The sequence below is a fragment of the Oncorhynchus mykiss genome, chromosome 8, assembly GCF_013265735.2.
Source record: "Oncorhynchus mykiss isolate Arlee chromosome 8, USDA_OmykA_1.1, whole genome shotgun sequence".
Classification (NCBI taxonomy): domain Eukaryota; kingdom Metazoa; phylum Chordata; class Actinopteri; order Salmoniformes; family Salmonidae; genus Oncorhynchus; species Oncorhynchus mykiss.
In genome coordinates, this window is record NC_048572.1 from 11111315 (window position 1) to 11128807 (window position 17493).

Genomic DNA, 17493 nt, shown 5'->3' on the forward strand with positions numbered 1-17493 from the left:
TCCTAAACTACAGCCTCAGACTACCTTAACACTGCACTCCTAAAACTACAGTCTCTCAGACTACCTTCACACTGCACTCCTAAACTACAGTTTCAGACTACCTACACACTGCACTCCTAAACAACAGAGTCTCAGACTACCTTCACACTGCACTCCTAAACTACAGTCTTTCAGACTACCTTCACACTGCACTCCTAAACTACAGTTTCAGACTACCTACACACTGCACTCCTAAACTACAGAGTCTTAGACTACCTTCACACTGCACTCTTAAAACTACAGTCTCAGACTACCTACACACCTCACTCCTAAAACTACAGTCTCAGACAACCTACACACTGCACTCCTAAACTACAGTCTCAGACTACCTTCACACTGCACTCCTAAAACTACAGTCTCAGACAACCTACACACTGCACTCCTAAACTACAGTCTCAGACTACCTATACACTGCACTCCTAAACTACAGTCTCAGACTACCTACACACTGCACTCCTAAACTACAGTCTCAGACTACCTTCACACTGCACTCCTAAACTACAGTCTCTCAGACTACCTTCACACTGCACTCCTAAACTACAGTCTCTCAGACTACCTACACACTGCACTCCTAAACTACAGTCTCAGACTACCTTCACACTGCACTCCTAAACTACAGTTTCAGACTACCTACACACTGCACTCCTAAAACTACAGTCTTTCAGACTACCTTCACACTGCACTCCTAAAACTACAGTTTCAGACTACCTACACACTGTACTCCTAAACTCCAGTCTCAGACTACCTTCACACTGCACTCCTAAACTACAGTCTCAGACTACATTCACACTGCACTCCTAAACTACAGTCTTTCAGACTACCTTCACACTGCACTCCTAAACTACAGTCTCAGACTACCTTCACACTGCACTCCTAAACTACAGTCTTTCAGACTACCTTCACACTGCATTCCTAAACTACAGTCTCAGACTACCTTCACACTGCACTCCTAAACTACAGCCTCAGACTACCTTCACACTGCACTCCTAAAACTACAGTCTTTCAGACTACCTTCACACTGCACTCCTAAACTACAGTATCAGACTACCTTCACACTGCACTCTTAAACTACAGAGTCTCAGACTACCTTCACACTGCACTCCTAAAACTACAGTCTCTCAGACTACCTTCACACTGCACTCCTAAACTACAGTCTCAGACTACCTACACACTGCACTCCTAAACTACAGTTTCAGACTACCTACACACTGCACTCCTAAACAACAGAGTCTCAGACTACCTTCACACTGCACTCCTAAACTACAGTCTTTCAGACTACCTTCACACTGCACTCCTAAACTACAGTTTCAGACTACCTACACACTGCACTCCTAAAACTACAGAGTCTCAGAGTACCTTCACACTGCACACTTAAACTACAGAGTTTCAGACTACCTACACACTGCACTCCTAAACTACAGAGTCTTAGACTACCTTCACACTGCACTCTTAAAACTACAGTCTCAGACTACCTACACACCTCACTCCTAAAACTACAGTCTCAGACAACCTACACACTGCACTCCTAAACTACAGTCTCAGACTACCTTCACACTGCACTCCTAAAACTACAGTCTCAGACAACCTACACACTGCACTCCTAAACTACAGTCTCAGACTACCTATACACTGCACTCCTAAACTACAGTCTCAGACTACCTACACACTGCACTCCTAAACTACAGTCTCAGACTACCTACACACTGCACTCCTAAACTACAGTCTCATACTACCTATACACTGCACTCCTAAACTCCAGTCTCAGACTACCTTCACACTGCACTCCTAAACTACAGTCTCAGACTACCTACACACTGCACTCCTAAACTACAGTCTTTCAGACTACCTTCACACTGCACTCCTAAACTACAGTCTCAGACTACCTTCACACTGCACTCCTAAACTACAGAGTCTCAGACTACCTTCACACTGCACTCCTAAACTACAGTCTTTCAGACTACCTTCACACTGCATTCCTAAACTACAGTCTCAGACTACCTTCACACTGCACTCCTAAACTACAGCCTCAGACTACCTTCACACTGCACTCCTAAAACTACAGTCTTTCAGACTACCTTCACACTGCACTCCTAAACTACAGTATCAGACTACCTTCACACTGCACTCTTAAACTACAGTCTCAGACTACCTTCACACTGCACTCCTAAACTACAGTCTTTCAGACTACCTACACACTGCACTCCTAAACTACAGTCTCAGACTACCTACACACTGCACTCCTAAACTACAGTCTCTCAGACTACCTTCACACTGCACTCCTAAACTACAGTCTCAGACTACCTACACACTGCACTCCTAAACTACAGTCTCAGACTACCTACACACTGCACTCCTAAACTACAGTCTCAGACTACCTACACACTGCACTCCTAAACTACAGTCTCAGACTACCTACACACTGCACTCCTAAACTACAGTCTCAGACTACCTTCACACTGCACTCCTAAACTACAGTCTCTCAGACTACCTTCACACTGCACTCCTAAACTACAGTCTCAGACTACCTACACACTGCACTCCTAAACTACAGTCTCAGACTACCTTCACACTGCACTCCTAAACTACAGTCTTTCAGACTACCTTCACACTGCCCTCCTAAACCACAGTTTCAGACTACCTACACACTGCACTCCTAAAACTACAGTCTTTCAGACTACCTTCACACTGCACTCCTAAAACTACAGTCTTTCAGACTACCTACACACTGCACTCCTAAACTACAGTTTCAGACTACCTACACACTGCACTCCTAAAACTACAGTCTTTCAGACTACCTTCACACTGCACTCCTAAAACTACAGTTTCAGACTACCTACACACTGTACTCCTAAACTCCAGTCTCAGACTACCTTCACACTGCACTCCTAAAACTACAGTCTCTCAGACTACCTTCACACTGCACTCCTAAACTACAGTTTCAGACTACCTACACACTGCACTCCTAAACAACAGAGTCTCAGACTACCTTCACACTGCACTCCTAAACTACAGTCTTTCAGACTACCTTCACACTGCACTCCTAAACTACAGTTTCAGACTACCTACACACTGCACTCCTAAACTACAGAGTCTTAGACTACCTTCACACTGCACTCTTAAAACTACAGTCTCAGACTACCTACACACCTCACTCCTAAAACTACAGTCTCAGACAACCTACACACTGCACTCCTAAACTACAGTCTCAGACTACCTTCACACTGCACTCCTAAAACTACAGTCTCAGACAACCTACACACTGCACTCCTAAACTACAGTCTCAGACTACCTATACACTGCACTCCTAAACTACAGTCTCAGACTACCTACACACTGCACTCCTAAACTACAGTCTCAGACTACCTTCACACTGCACTCCTAAACTACAGTCTCAGACTACCTACACACTGCAAAACATTTCTAAATCCTATTCCTAAATCCAGTGACATTACATTTCACAGTACTCAGTACTCCTAGAATCAAAAAGTCCAAGTCGAACATGACATTTGTGGTAAATATTGTGAAAGCAGCTTAAACTGGGAGAGAAATCACTCTGATCATGTGCACATGTTTTCAGCTTTTAAAGGATCAAACACAGTGATTCTCACAATAGATCTATTCCCGTAGTGAAGTGAGTCAGAGTTAACTAGACAGATCCAAGTGGAATGCTGAAGATCTGAGTCACCATTAGTAATAGTGTCGTGTACAGTTCCAGTGTAGACAGAGTAGTGAAGGAAGCATGTGGAGCGAGGAGGATACAGCAACAGAGGAAGCGGGTGACTCAGTAGTCCACTCAGAGTACTCTGGGAAAACACACACACATGCTTGACACTCAGATCACTAACTGCAACAAACACAGCTGTACAACGTTAAATATGCATGTTTTTGAAACCAATTAACCTTTAGTACGTATTGTAAATAAAATGTTTCATTTTGAAATCATGCATTGGCAGTCATATTGAGGTTGTCTTTAAGTGTTCTTTAGGCAGAATAGTTACAGATGTGCAGTTTGACTCAGTGAGATTCTCAGTCAATGAACCTTGATTCTCTGGCTGTATCACTGTATCAACCAACGCGTGTGTGGGATCATAGCATCTGATCCCGATGTTATGCTCTTAGTTATCCCTTCAGGCAAGAAGAAGCGAGGGAGAGAGTCAGGCTCCTACTCTGGGGAGGTGAAGACGAACGAGGAAGGAGTGGAGGAGAGCGCCCCCCAGCCTCCGGACATGAACCCTGTAATCAACTCTACTACGGGCGGCACCAACATGGCCCTCATCAGTAGCACACTGGCAGCCTTCAACTACATAGCAGGTACAGCAACAACATTATAGCAAGTACGGCAACGTTCACACAATGTTACAGCAACATAGCAAGTACAGCAACGATCACACAACGTTACCGCAACATAGCAAGTACAGCAACGTTCACACAACGTTACAGGAACATAGCAAGTACAGCAATGTTCACATGTCACAGCAACATAGCAGGTACAGCAACGTTCACACAACGTCACAGCAACTTTGCATTACCACAATCTGTGCTGACCGTGAAGTAGAGAAGAGGTTAATGTTGGGCTCTGAGGGGTTCATCTACACTGAGGTTCCCTCTCCACTGTGACTGAGACCTCTGAGGGGTTTATCTACACTGAGGTTCCCTCTCCACTGTGACTGAGACCCCAGAGGGGTTTATCTACACTGAGGTTCCCTCTCCACTGTGACTGAGACCTCTGAGGGGTTTATCTACACTGAGGTTCCCTCTCCACTGTGACTGAGACCTCTGAGGGGTTCATCTACACTGAGGTTCCCTCTCCACTGTGACTGAGACCCCAGAGGGGTTTATCTACACTGAGGTTCCCTCTCCACTGTGACTGAGACCCCAGAGGGGTTTATCTACACTGAGGTTCCCTCTCCACTGTGACTGAGACCCCAGAGGGGTTTATCTACACTGAGGTTCCCTCTCCACTGTGACTGAGACCCCAGAGGGGTTTATCTACACTGAGGTTCCCTCTCCACTGTGACTGAGACCCCAGAGGGGTTTATCTACACTGAGGTTCCCTCTCCACTGTGACTGAGACCCCTGAGGGGTTTATCTACACTGAGGTTCCCTCTCCACTGTGACTGAGACCCCAGAGGGGTTTATCTACACTGAGGTTCCCTCTCCACTGTGACTGAGACCCCTGAGGGGTTCATCTACACTGAGGTTCCCTCTCCGCTGTGACTGAGACCCCAGAGGGGTTTATCTACACTGAGGTTCCCTCTCCACTGTGACTGAGACCCCAGAGGGGTTTATCTACACTGAGGTTCCCTCTCCACTGTGACTGAGACCCCAGAGGGGTTTATCTACACTGAGGTTCCCTCTCCACTGTGACTGAGACCCCAGAGGGGTTTATCTACACTGAGGTTCCCTCTCCACTGTGACTGAGACCCCAGAGGGGTTTATCTACACTGAGGTTCCCTCTCCACTGTGACTGAGACCCCAGAGGGGTTTATCTACACTGAGGTTCCCTCTCCACTGTGACTGAGACCTCTGAGGGGTTCATCTACACTGAGGTTCCCTCTCCACTGTGACTGAGACCCCTGAGGGGTTTATCTACACTGAGGTTCCCTCTCCACTGTGACTGAGACCTCTGAGGGGTTCATCTACACTGAGGTTCCCTCTCCACTGTGACTGAGACCCCAGAGGGGTTTATCTACACTGAGGTTCCCTCTCCACTGTGACTGAGACCCCAGAGGGGTTTATCTACACTGAGGTTCCCTCTCCACTGTGACTGAGACCCCAGAGGGGTTTATCTACACTGAGGTTCCCTCTCCACTGTGACTGAGACCCCAGAGGGGTTCATCTACACTGAGGTTCCCTCTCCACTGTGACTGAGACCTCTGAGGGGTTCATCTACACTGAGGTTCCCTCTCCACTGTGACTGAGACCCCAGAGGGGTTTATCTACACTGAGGTTCCCTCTCCGCTGTGACTGAGACCCCAGAGGGGTTCATCTACACTGAGGTTCCCTCTCCACTGTGATTGAGACCCCAGAGGGGTTTATCTACACTGAGGTTCCCTCTCCACTGTGACTGAGACCCCTGAGGGGTTTATCTACACTGAGGTTCCCTCTCCACTGTGACTGAGACCTCTGAGGGGTTCATCTACACTGAGGTTCCCTCTCCACTGTGATTGAGACCCCAGAGGGGTTTATCTACACTGAGGTTCCCTCTACACTGTGACTGAGACCCCTGAGGGGTTTATCTACACTGAGGTTCCCTCTCCACTGTGACTGAGACCCCTGAGGGGTTCATCTACACTGAGGTTCCCTCTCCATTGTGACTGAGACCCCAGAGGGGTTTATCTACACTGAGGTTCCCTCTCCACTGTGACTGAGACCCCAGAGGGGTTCATCTACACTGAGGTTCCCTCTCCACTGTGACTGAGACCTCTGAGGGGTTCATCTACACTGAGGTTCCCTCTCCACTGTGATTGAGACCCCTGAGGGGTTCATCTACACTGAGGTTCCCTCTCCGCTGTGACTGAGACCCCTGATGGGTTTATCTACACTGAGGTTCCCTCTCCACTGTGACTGAGACCCCAGAGGGGTTTATCTACACTGAGGTTCCCTCTCCACTGTGACTGAGACCCCAGAGGGGTTTATCTACACTGAGGTTCCCTCTCCACTGTGACTGAGACCCCAGAGGGGTTTATCTACACTGAGGTTCCCTCTCCACTGTGACTGAGACCCCAGAGGGGTTTATCTACACTGAGGTTCCCTCTCCACTGTGACTGAGACCCCAGAGGGGTTTATCTACACTGAGGTTCCCTCTCCACTGTGACTGAGACCCCTGAGGGGTTTATCTACACTGAGGTTCCCTCTCCACTGTGACTGAGACCCCAGAGGGGTTTATCTACACTGAGGTTCCCTCTCCACTGTGACTGAGACCCCAGAGGGGTTCATCTACACTGAGGTTCCCTCTCCACTGTGACTGAGACCTCTGAGGGGTTCATCTACACTGAGGTTCCCTCTCCACTGTGACTGAGACCCCAGAGGGGTTTATCTACACTGAGGTTCCCTCTCCGCTGTGACTGAGACCCCAGAGGGGTTCATCTACACTGAGGTTCCCTCTCCACTGTGATTGAGACCCCAGAGGGGTTTATCTACACTGAGGTTCCCTCTCCACTGTGACTGAGACCCCTGAGGGGTTTATCTACACTGAGGTTCCCTCTCCACTGTGACTGAGACCTCTGAGGGGTTCATCTACACTGAGGTTCCCTCTCCACTGTGATTGAGACCCCAGAGGGGTTTATCTACACTGAGGTTCCCTCTACACTGTGACTGAGACCCCTGAGGGGTTTATCTACACTGAGGTTCCCTCTCCACTGTGACTGAGACCCCTGAGGGGTTCATCTACACTGAGGTTCCCTCTCCATTGTGACTGAGACCCCAGAGGGGTTTATCTACACTGAGGTTCCCTCTCCACTGTGACTGAGACCCCAGAGGGGTTCATCTACACTGAGGTTCCCTCTCCACTGTGACTGAGACCTCTGAGGGGTTCATCTACACTGAGGTTCCCTCTCCACTGTGATTGAGACCCCTGAGGGGTTCATCTACACTGAGGTTCCCTCTCCACTGTGACTGAGACCCCAGAGGGGTTTATCTACACTGAGGTTCCCTCTCCACTGTGACTGAGACCTCTGAGGGGTTTATCTACACTGAGGTTCCCTCTCCACTGTGACTGAGACCTCTGAGGGGTTTATCTACACTGAGGTTCCCTCTCCACTGTGACTGAGACCCCAGAGGGGTTCATCTACACTGAGGTTCCCTCTCCACTGTGACTGAGACCCCTGAGGGGTTTATCTACACTGAGGTTCCCTCTCCGCTGTGACTGAGACCCCTGATGGGTTCATCTACACTGAGGTTCCCTCTCCACTGTGACTGAGACCCCAGAGGGGTTTATCTACACTGAGGTTCTCTCTCCACTGTGACTGAGACCCCAGAGGGGTTCATCTACACTGAGGTTCCCTCTCCACTGTGACTGAGACCTCTGAGGGGTTCATCTACACTGAGGTTCCCTCTCCACTGTGACTGAGACCCCAGAGGGGTTTATCTACACTGAGGTTCCCTCTCCACTGTGACTGAGACCTCTGAGGGGTTCATCTACACTGAGGTTCCCTCTACACTGTGACTGAGACCCCAGAGGGGTTCATCTACACTGAGGTTCCCTCTCCACTGTGACTGAGACCCCAGAGGGGTTTATCTACACTGAGGTTCCCTCTCCACTGTGACTGAGACCCCAGAGGGGTTTATCTACACTGAGGTTCCCTCTCCACTGTGACTGAGACCCCAGAGGGGTTTATCTACACTGAGGTTCCCTCTCCACTGTGACTGAGACCCCAGAGGGGTTTATCTACACTGAGGTTCCCTCTCCGCTGTGACTGAGACCCCAGAGGGGTTTATCTACACTGAGGTTCCCTCTCCACTGTGACTGAGACCCCAGAGGGGTTTATCTACACTGAGGTTCCCTCTCCACTGTGACTGAGACCCCAGAGGGGTTTATCTACACTGAGGTTCCCTCTCCACTGTGACTGAGACCTCTGAGGGGTTCATCTACACTGAGGTTCCCTCTCCACTGTGACTGAGACCTCTGAGGGGTTTATCTACACTGAGGTTTCCTCTCCACTGTGACTGAGACCCCAGAGGGGTTCATCTACACTGAGGTTCCCTCTCCACTGTGACTGAGACCCCTGAGGGGTTTATCTACACTGAGGTTCCCTCTCCACTGTGACTGAGACCCCAGAGGGGTTTATCTACACTGAGGTTCCCTCTCCGCTGTGACTGAGACCCCAGAGGGGTTTATCTACACTGAGGTTCCCTCTCCACTGTGACTGAGACCTCTGAGGGGTTTATCTACACTGAGGTTCCCTCTCCACTGTGACTGAGACCCCAGAGGGGTTTATCTACACTGAGGTTCCCTCTACACTGTGACTGAGACCCCTGAGGGGTTTATCTACACTGAGGTTCCCTCTCCACTGTGACTGAGACCCCTGAGGGGTTTATCTACACTGAGGTTCCCTCTCCACTGTGACTGAGACCTCTGAGGGGTTTATCTACACTGAGGTTCCCTCTCCACTGTGACTGAGACCCCTGAGGGGTTTATCTACACTGAGGTTCCCTCTCCACTGTGACTGAGACCCCTGAGGGGTTTATCTACACTGAGGTTCCCTCTCCACTGTGACTGAGACCCCTGAGGGGTTTATCTACACTGAGGTTCCCTCTCCACTGTGACTGAGACCCCAGAGGGGTTTATCTACACTGAGGTTCCCTCTCCATTGTGACTGAGACCCCAGAGGGGTTTATCTACACTGAGGTTCCCTCTCCATTGTGACTGAGACCCCTGAGGGGTTTATCTACACTGAGGTTCCCTCTCCATTGTGACTGAGACCCCAGAGGGGTTTATCTACACTGAGGTTCCCTCTCCACTGTGACTGAGACCCCAGAGGGGTTTATCTACACTGAGGTTCCCTCTACACTGTGACTGAGACCCCTGAGGGGTTCATCTACACTGAGGTTCCCTCTCCACTGTGACTGAGACCCCTGAGGGGTTTATCTACACTGAGGTTCCCTCTACACTGTGACTGAGACCCCTGAGGGGTTTATCTACACTGAGGTTCCCTCTACACTGTGACTGAGACCCCTGAGGGGTTTATCTACACTGAGGTTCCCTCTACACTGTGACTGAGACCTCTGAGGGGTTTATCTACACTGAGGTTCCCTCTCCGCTGTGACTGAGACCCCAGAGGGGTTTATCTACACTGAGGTTCCCTCTCCACTGTGACTGAGACCTCTGAGGGGTTTATCTACACTGAGGTTCCCTCTCCACTGTGACTGAGACCCCTGAGGGGTTTATCTACACTGAGGTTCCCTCTCCACTGTGACTGAGACCCCTGAGGGGTTTATCTACACTGAGGTTCCCTCTACACTGTGACTGAGACCCCTGAGGGGTTTATCTACACTGAGGTTCCCTCTCCACTGTGACTGAGACCCCTGAGGGGTTTATCTACACTGAGGTTCCCTCTACACTGTGACTGAGACGACTTAAATACTGACTGGAGGAATGGAGATCTAGAGCAGAGATGGGTCCCCCTGTAACTTCCCCCTCTCTCTCTCTCTCTCTCTCACACACACACACACACACACACACACACACTGTGTATACCAAACATTGGGAACACCTACCTAATATTGAGTTGAACCCCCCCCTTTTGCCATCAGAACAGCCTCAATTCATCAGGGCATGAACTCTACAAGGTGTTAAAAGCGTTCCACAGGGATGCTGGCCCATGTCGACTCCAATGCTTCCCACAGTTGTGTCAAGTTGGCCGGATGTCCTTTGGGTGGTGGACCATTCTGGATACGCACGGGAAATTCAGCAGCATTGCAGTTCTTGACACACTCAAACCGGTGCGCCTGGCACATACTACCATACCCCATTCAGAGGCACATGTTTTTCTTTTGCCCATTCACTCTCTGAATGACACACACAGACAATCCATGTCTCAAGGATTAAAAATCCTTCTTTAGCCTGTCTCCTCCCCTGATTGAAGTGGATTTAACAAGTGACATCAATAAGGGATCATAGCTTTCACCTTGATTCACCTGGTCAGTCTATGTCAGTCTACACCACCCGCGCCAGCCAAATCTAGGAGGCAGCAAGAGATCGAGATACTTGTCAGAGAGAGAAGGCAGCTGAGAAAGCAGTGGAAGAAGGCCTCTGATGCAGAGAGAGAAGGTCTCATGCTACTCCAAGCAGACATTAAATGTCGGCTGGCAACCTTGCGAAGAGCGGAAAACTTAAGGAAACTTCGTAGGAAGAAGGAACACTCAAGAACACGGTTCTATAAAAAAAACGTAAAGTTTGTCAAAGACCTCTTCGCAAAGGAAAAGTGCAGAATCCTAAAAACTCCAAAGCCAGAACTGGAAGAACATCAGGAAAAGGTCCACCAGGACACGAAAAGGCATGAGCAGATAATCATCCCACATGACATCCCACCTATTCAACCAACAGAATTCAATCTGGACACTGACCCTGCAAAATGGAAGGAAGTAGAGAACGTTGTCCGACGAGCAAGAGCGGCCTCGGCTCCTGGGCCTAATGGAGTACCATACAAGCTCTACAGGAACACCCCGGATGTTCTACGCTTTCTTTGGAGGCTCATGAGGATAGTGTGGCAGAAGGAAATAATACCAAAGGCATGGCGAAGGGCTGGTGGTGTGCTAATCCTGAAAAAGAAGGATGCGACAGACATCAGTCAATTCCGACCAATCTCCCTTCTCAACGTCGAAGGGAAGATCTTTTTCAGTATAATAGCAGAGGGGCTGTCCACTTACCTGGAAAGGAACAAGTACATTGATACATCTGTACAGAAAGCAGGCATTCCTGGTTTCTCTGGTTGCCTGGAACATATTAGTATGATTTGGCACCAGATCCAAACAGCTAAGAAGGACAAGAGAGACCTCTATGTCATCTTCCTCGACCTGGCCAATGCCTTTGGCTCAGTTCCCCATGAACTCCTCTGGGAATCCTTCAACATTTTCCACATACCAGAACCCATCACTACACTGGTAAAGGCCTATTTCCAAGACCTGCAATTGTGTTGCACAACACCTGACTTCACAACAACATGGCAGCGCTTGGAAGTAGGCATAATGGCAGGCTGTACAATTTCACCTCTGGCCTTCACTATGGCCATGGAAGTCATCATCAGGGCATCGAGATGGGTGGTCGGCGGTGAGAGAACTAAGGAAGGGCTCCGTCTCCCACCTATCCGAGCATACATGGATGACATGACTACACTGACCACCCCTGCAGCATGCACCAGGCGGCTACTTGCAAAACTGCAGGATAACATCAAGTGGGCCCGGATGAAAATCAAGCCAAGCAAAGCTCGAAGCATCTCCATAGTCAAGGGACAGCTTAAAGATGTGAGGTTCTGCTTTGGAGATGACCCGATACCAACGGTGTCTGAGCAACCCGTCAAGAGCCTTGGTAGATGGTACAATGAAAGCCTCCGGGATAAAATCAAGTGCAGAAAGTAAGGCAGGACATCGCCGACGGTCTTGAGAACATCAACAAGACCCGACTGCCTGGGAAGCTTTGGTGCCTACAGTTTGGACTTCTCCCCCGGGTAATGTGGCCACTCACCGTCTATGAGGTCCCAATAACAACAGTGGAGAAGATGGAGCGAACCATTACCTCATACGTGAAGAAATGGCTGGGTGTCCCACGATGCCTGAGTAACATCGGCCTCTATGGCAAAGGGGTCCTTGAACTACCTCTTACAAGTCTAACGGAGGAGTACAAGTGCTCTAAAGTAAGACTTCAGATGACATTGAAGGACTCCAAAGACCAGACCATTAGCAAGGCTGCACCTCCCCTACAAACTGGACGGAAATGGACATCATCCAAGTCTGTGCAGCAAGCAACATCAGCCCTGAGACACCAAGACATTGTGGGGAATATCCAGCATGGAAGAGGAGGCTTTGGCCTGGCAGCAAGCAAACCAACGTTCCATAAGGCAACAACATCTGAACGCAGAAAGCTGGTGGTCGAGGAGGTGCGCAGACAGGAGGAGACTGCAAGAAGTGCAAAGGCTGTCTCTCTTGCTAAACAAGGGCAATGGACGCGGTGGGAAGGCCTGGAGAGGAGAAAGATCAACTGGAGTGAGCTTTGGCAAATGGAGGCAAGCAACATCATAAGAGCTGTTTATGATGTGCTTCCATCACCAAAAAACCTACATCAATGGTATGGCGAGGACCCGACCTGCCCCCTCTGCCCAGCTCCAGCGACTCTCAGGCATATAATGACAGGTTTCAAGACCAGCCTCTCACAAGGCCGCTACACCTTGAGGCACAATCAGGTCCTCAAGAGCCTGGCTGCAGCACTTGAAACCAAGAGGAGTGCAACCAATTCATTACCTCCAAAAACAAGCAATCCCGTCAAAACAACAACAGGCATCCGGGAGGGACAGAAACGGCCCAAGCATCCTCCTACGAAGTCAGAAACTGGACACCTAGCCATGGCCCGGGACTAGAAGATGCTTGTCGATATTGGCCAGCAACTCATTTTTCCACCTGAGATTGCTTCTACCAACCTTAGGCCAGACATGGTACTCTGGTCCCCTTCACGAAAGGATGTGTACATCATAGAGCTCACAGTCCCGTGGGAAAACTCTGTTGAAGAGGCCTACGAGCATAAGAAACTGCGTTACACAGAGTTGGCAGCAGATGCAACTCAGCGTGGCTGGAATGCAAAAGTCTGGCCAGTTGAAGTGGGATGCAGAGGATTCGTGGCTTCTTCCACCATCAGGTTGCTGAAAGAACTTGGAATCCATGGACAGGCTCTGCGGCAGACCGTCAGAGCAGTTTCTCAAGCAGCTGAAAGAGGCAGCCAGTGGATCTGGATCAAACGGAAGGACCCTTGCTGGGCTATAACTTCATGACCCCCCACCCCCACCCCCACCTGAGAACCCAATTCAGATCCCTCCGAACTTGAGGAGGGCATAAGCTAAGGCTAAGGCTTTATCACCCTTTAGCTGGCCACCTTTGATGAGGGTGTTTAGTGATTAAAGGCCGAAACACCCACTGATTCGAAGGCACACTACTGAGGATGTGTCCCAAAATGGACATCTTAACCCAGTCTAAGAAATAAACTTCCCATGCCACTCTGTCAACATCACGGCAAATCTCATGTGAGTGCATTCCATCTATTGGCACAATGGACAGTTTTTAACATCTCGTCCCGTGTTTTATGATTCTGTTTCCGTCATGGAAAGAACAGGTGTTCTTAATGTTTTGTATACTCAGTGTATATCCACACAGACATGCATACACACGCACACACACACACACACACACACACACACACACACACACACACACACACACACACACACACACACACAGTATAACCGTCCTCATCTGTCACCTGCTCCATCCAGCTGCTAAAACACACAGAGGAGAGGGAGAGGAGAAAGAGGGAGAGGAGAAAGAGGGAGAGGAGAAAGAGGGAGGGGAGAAAGTGGGAGAGGAGAAAGAGGGAGAGGAGAAAGAGGGAGAGGAGAAAGAGGGAGAGGAGAAAAAGGGAGGGGAGAAAGTGGGAGAGGAGAAAGAGGGAGAGGAGAAAGAGGGAGAGGAGAAAGAGGGAGGGGAGAAAGAGGGAGAGGAGAAAGAAGGAGAGGAGAAAGGGAGAGGAGAAAGAGGGAGGGGAGAAAGAGGGAGAGGAGAAAGAGGGAGGGGAGAAAGAGGGAGAGGAGAAAGAAGGAGGGGAGAAAGAGGGAGAGGAGAAAGAAGGAGGGGAGAAAGAGGGAGGGGAGAAAGAGGGAGAGGAGAAAGAAGGAGGGGAGAAAGAGGGAGGGGAGAAAGAGGGAGAGGAGAAAGAGGGAGGGAGGGGAGAAAGAGGGAGAGGAGAAAGAGGGAGGGGAGAAAGAGGGAGAGGAGAAAGAGAGGGAGAGGAGAAAGGGAGGGAGGGAGGGAGGAGAGGGAGAGGAGAAAGAGAGAGAGGGAGAGGAGAAAGAGAGAGAGGGAGGGAGAGGAGAAAGAGGGAGAGAGAAGTCTTTCCTGTTTCTTTACCTCCTACTCGTACGGCCAAATAAACACACTTACTGGTGAAGTAGACCCACATACACAGTCAGATAACCATAAGGGGACACAGTCAGATAGCCATACAGGAGACACAGTCAGATAACCATACAGGAGACACAGTCAGATAACCATACAGGGGACACAGTCAGATAACCATACAGGGGACACAGTCAGATAACCATACAGGGGACACCGTCAGATAGCCATACAGGGGACACAGTCAGATAACCATACAGGAGACACAGTCAGATAACCATACAGGAGACACAGTCAGATAACCATACAGGAGACACAGTCAGATAACCATACAGGGGACACAGTCAGATAACCATACAGGGGACACAGTCAGATAACCATACAGGAGACACAGTCAGATAACCATACAGGAGACACAGTCAGATAACCATACAGGGGACACAGTCAGATAACCATACAGGGGACACAGTCAGATAACCATACAGGGGACACCGTCAGATAGCCATACAGGGGACACAGTGCTGGATCGAATCCCTGAGCTGACAAGGTAAAAATATGTTGTTCTGCCACTGTGGAAGGCAGTTAACCCACTGTTCCCCGGGCGTCTAAGACAGGGATGTGGGTTATGGCAGTCCCCCACACCTCTCTGATTCAGAGGGGTTGGGTTAAATGTGGAAGACACATTTCAGTTGAATACATTCAGTTGGACAACTGACTAGGTATCCCCCTTTCCAATACAGGGGACACAGTCAGATTACCATACAGGACACACAACACACAACACACACTGTACTGTACATAGGCCTGAGGGCTAGGTACCACCCTCCCTCCCTCTCTCTCTATCAGCCTGTGTGATCTTCTCTGGTGATTTAACCACTATTGTCTGTCACATTCTCTGTGGTCATGGGAGCAGAATTGAAGATGCTTTCATTTCAAGCCAATCTCTCTGTGTTCAAAAATGTTTCACTGAGCAGGTGTGTAAGGCAGCAAAACAGGCTAAGCAAGTCAGAGTTCAATTATTTATTGCTTTCAAAGGCAACACCTGTACTTGAAATGAATTAACTACTTATGAACTATGAGCCTTTTGACTCTCTCTCTCTCACTCTCCCTTGCTCTCTCACGTTATCTCACTCTCTCTCACATTCTCTCACTCTCTCACGCTCTCTCTCTCTCGCTCTCCCTTTCTCTCTCACTCTCTCTCACTCACTCTCACTCACTCTCTCTCACTCTCTCTCACTCTCACGCTCTCTCTCTCTCTCTCTCTCCCTCCCTTCCTCCGTCTACAGACCACCCAGAGCGTGCAGCTCTCTACTTCCTGTGTGGCGTGTGCCTGGGCCTCTTCTTTACCCTCTTTGCTCTGGTCGTCCAGATCTCATGCCGCACCGACTGCCAACCCCGCCGTCGCCCCGGCACCACCACCAAGAAGCGTCCGCGGCCCTCCGACTCCTCATCCGACTCCAGAGACTCTGACTCGGACACCACGTCAGACCTGTCGGCCCGCCGCCACCGCCGTTTCGAGCGCACTCTCAACATGAATGTGTTCACATCAGTGGAGGAGCTGGAGCGTGCTCAGCGGCTGGAGGAGAGGGAGAGGATCATACGAGAGATCTGGATGAACGGTCAGCCGGACATACCCGGGACGCGCAGCCTCAACCGCTACTACTGAGGCAGGACCGTAAAGTAACCTCTACTAGATCTAGATGAACCCGGGACGCGCAGCCTCAACCGCTACTACTGAGGCAGGACCGTAAAGGAACCTCTACTAGATCTAGATGAACCCGGGACGCGCAGCCTCAACCGCTACTACTGAGGCAGGACCGTAAAGGAACCTCTACTAGATCTAGAAATGGGGGGGGGGGGGGGGGGGGGGCTGTGAAGGTTGGAGCGCAGTACTTGAGATGGGATGTGTAGGACCACAAATGGACCTCTGGGTTTTGGGAATGGGGCCCCATGACCTGACGGGGACCTGCGAAGGTTTGGAACCCTCTGTCTGGGTATCTCCCTCTGTCAGTCTGTCTGTGACCATGTGGGTACTCTAGACCAGGGCTGTCCAACCCTATTCCTGGAGACCTACTGTCCTGTTGGTTTTCAGTCCAACCCTCTTCCTGGAGACCTACTGTCCTGTAGCTTTTCAGTCCAACCCTCTTCCTGGAGACCTACTGTCCTGTAGGTTTTCAGTCCAACCCTCTTCCTGGAGACAAACTGTCCTGTAGTAGGTTTTCAGTCCAACCCTCTTCCTGGAGATCTACTGTCCTGTAGTAGGTTTTCAGTCCAACCCTCTTCCTGGAGATCTACTGTCATGTAGTAGGTTTTCAGTCCAACCCTCTTCCTGGAGCTCTACTGTCCTGTAGGTTTTCGGTCCAGCGTATCTGATTCAGCTAGTTAAGATCTTGTTGAGCAGCTAATTAGTAGAATCAGGTGTGTTAAATTAGGGTTGGACTGAAAACCAACAGGGCAGTAGATCTCCAGGATGAGGGTTGACTGAAAACCAACAGGACGGTAGATCTCCAGGAAGAGGGTTGGACTGAAAAACAACAGGACGGTAGATTTCCAGGAAGAGGGTTGGACTGAAAACCAACAGGACGGTAAGATCTCCAGGAAGAGGGTTGGACTGAAAACCAACAGGGCGGTAGATCTCCAGGAAGAGGGTTGGACTGAAAACCAACAGGATGGTAGATCTCCAGGAAGAGGGTTGGTCAGCCTTGGTATAGAGTAAAGACCCCTCTATTTTTGCAGTGAGAATAAGCTCCTCCTTCTCAGCATGGTAAGCTCGACCGGAGCCCGCCAGTCATTGGTGGAGGCTGAAGGTGGAAGGTCATTTAACTGCACAGCCTCGCATTTGACCTCCTCACACCC

The 17493-nt window shown here is 49.8% G+C and overlaps 1 protein-coding gene across 1 annotated transcript in view; it reads left to right on the plus strand.

Moving 5' to 3' along the window:
* Positions 1-16812, plus strand: part of LOC110529360 (protein eva-1 homolog C) — a 192060-nt gene extending 175248 nt beyond the window's left edge. The window contains exons 7-8 of the mRNA XM_036984740.1: positions 4159-4350; positions 15924-16812. Of these exons, the coding sequence (XP_036840635.1) occupies positions 4159-4350; positions 15924-16303 (572 nt within the window). The 3' untranslated portion in view covers positions 16304-16812. The remainder of the gene's footprint in view (positions 1-4158; positions 4351-15923) is intronic.
* The last annotated feature ends 681 nt before the right edge of the window (positions 16813-17493 follow it).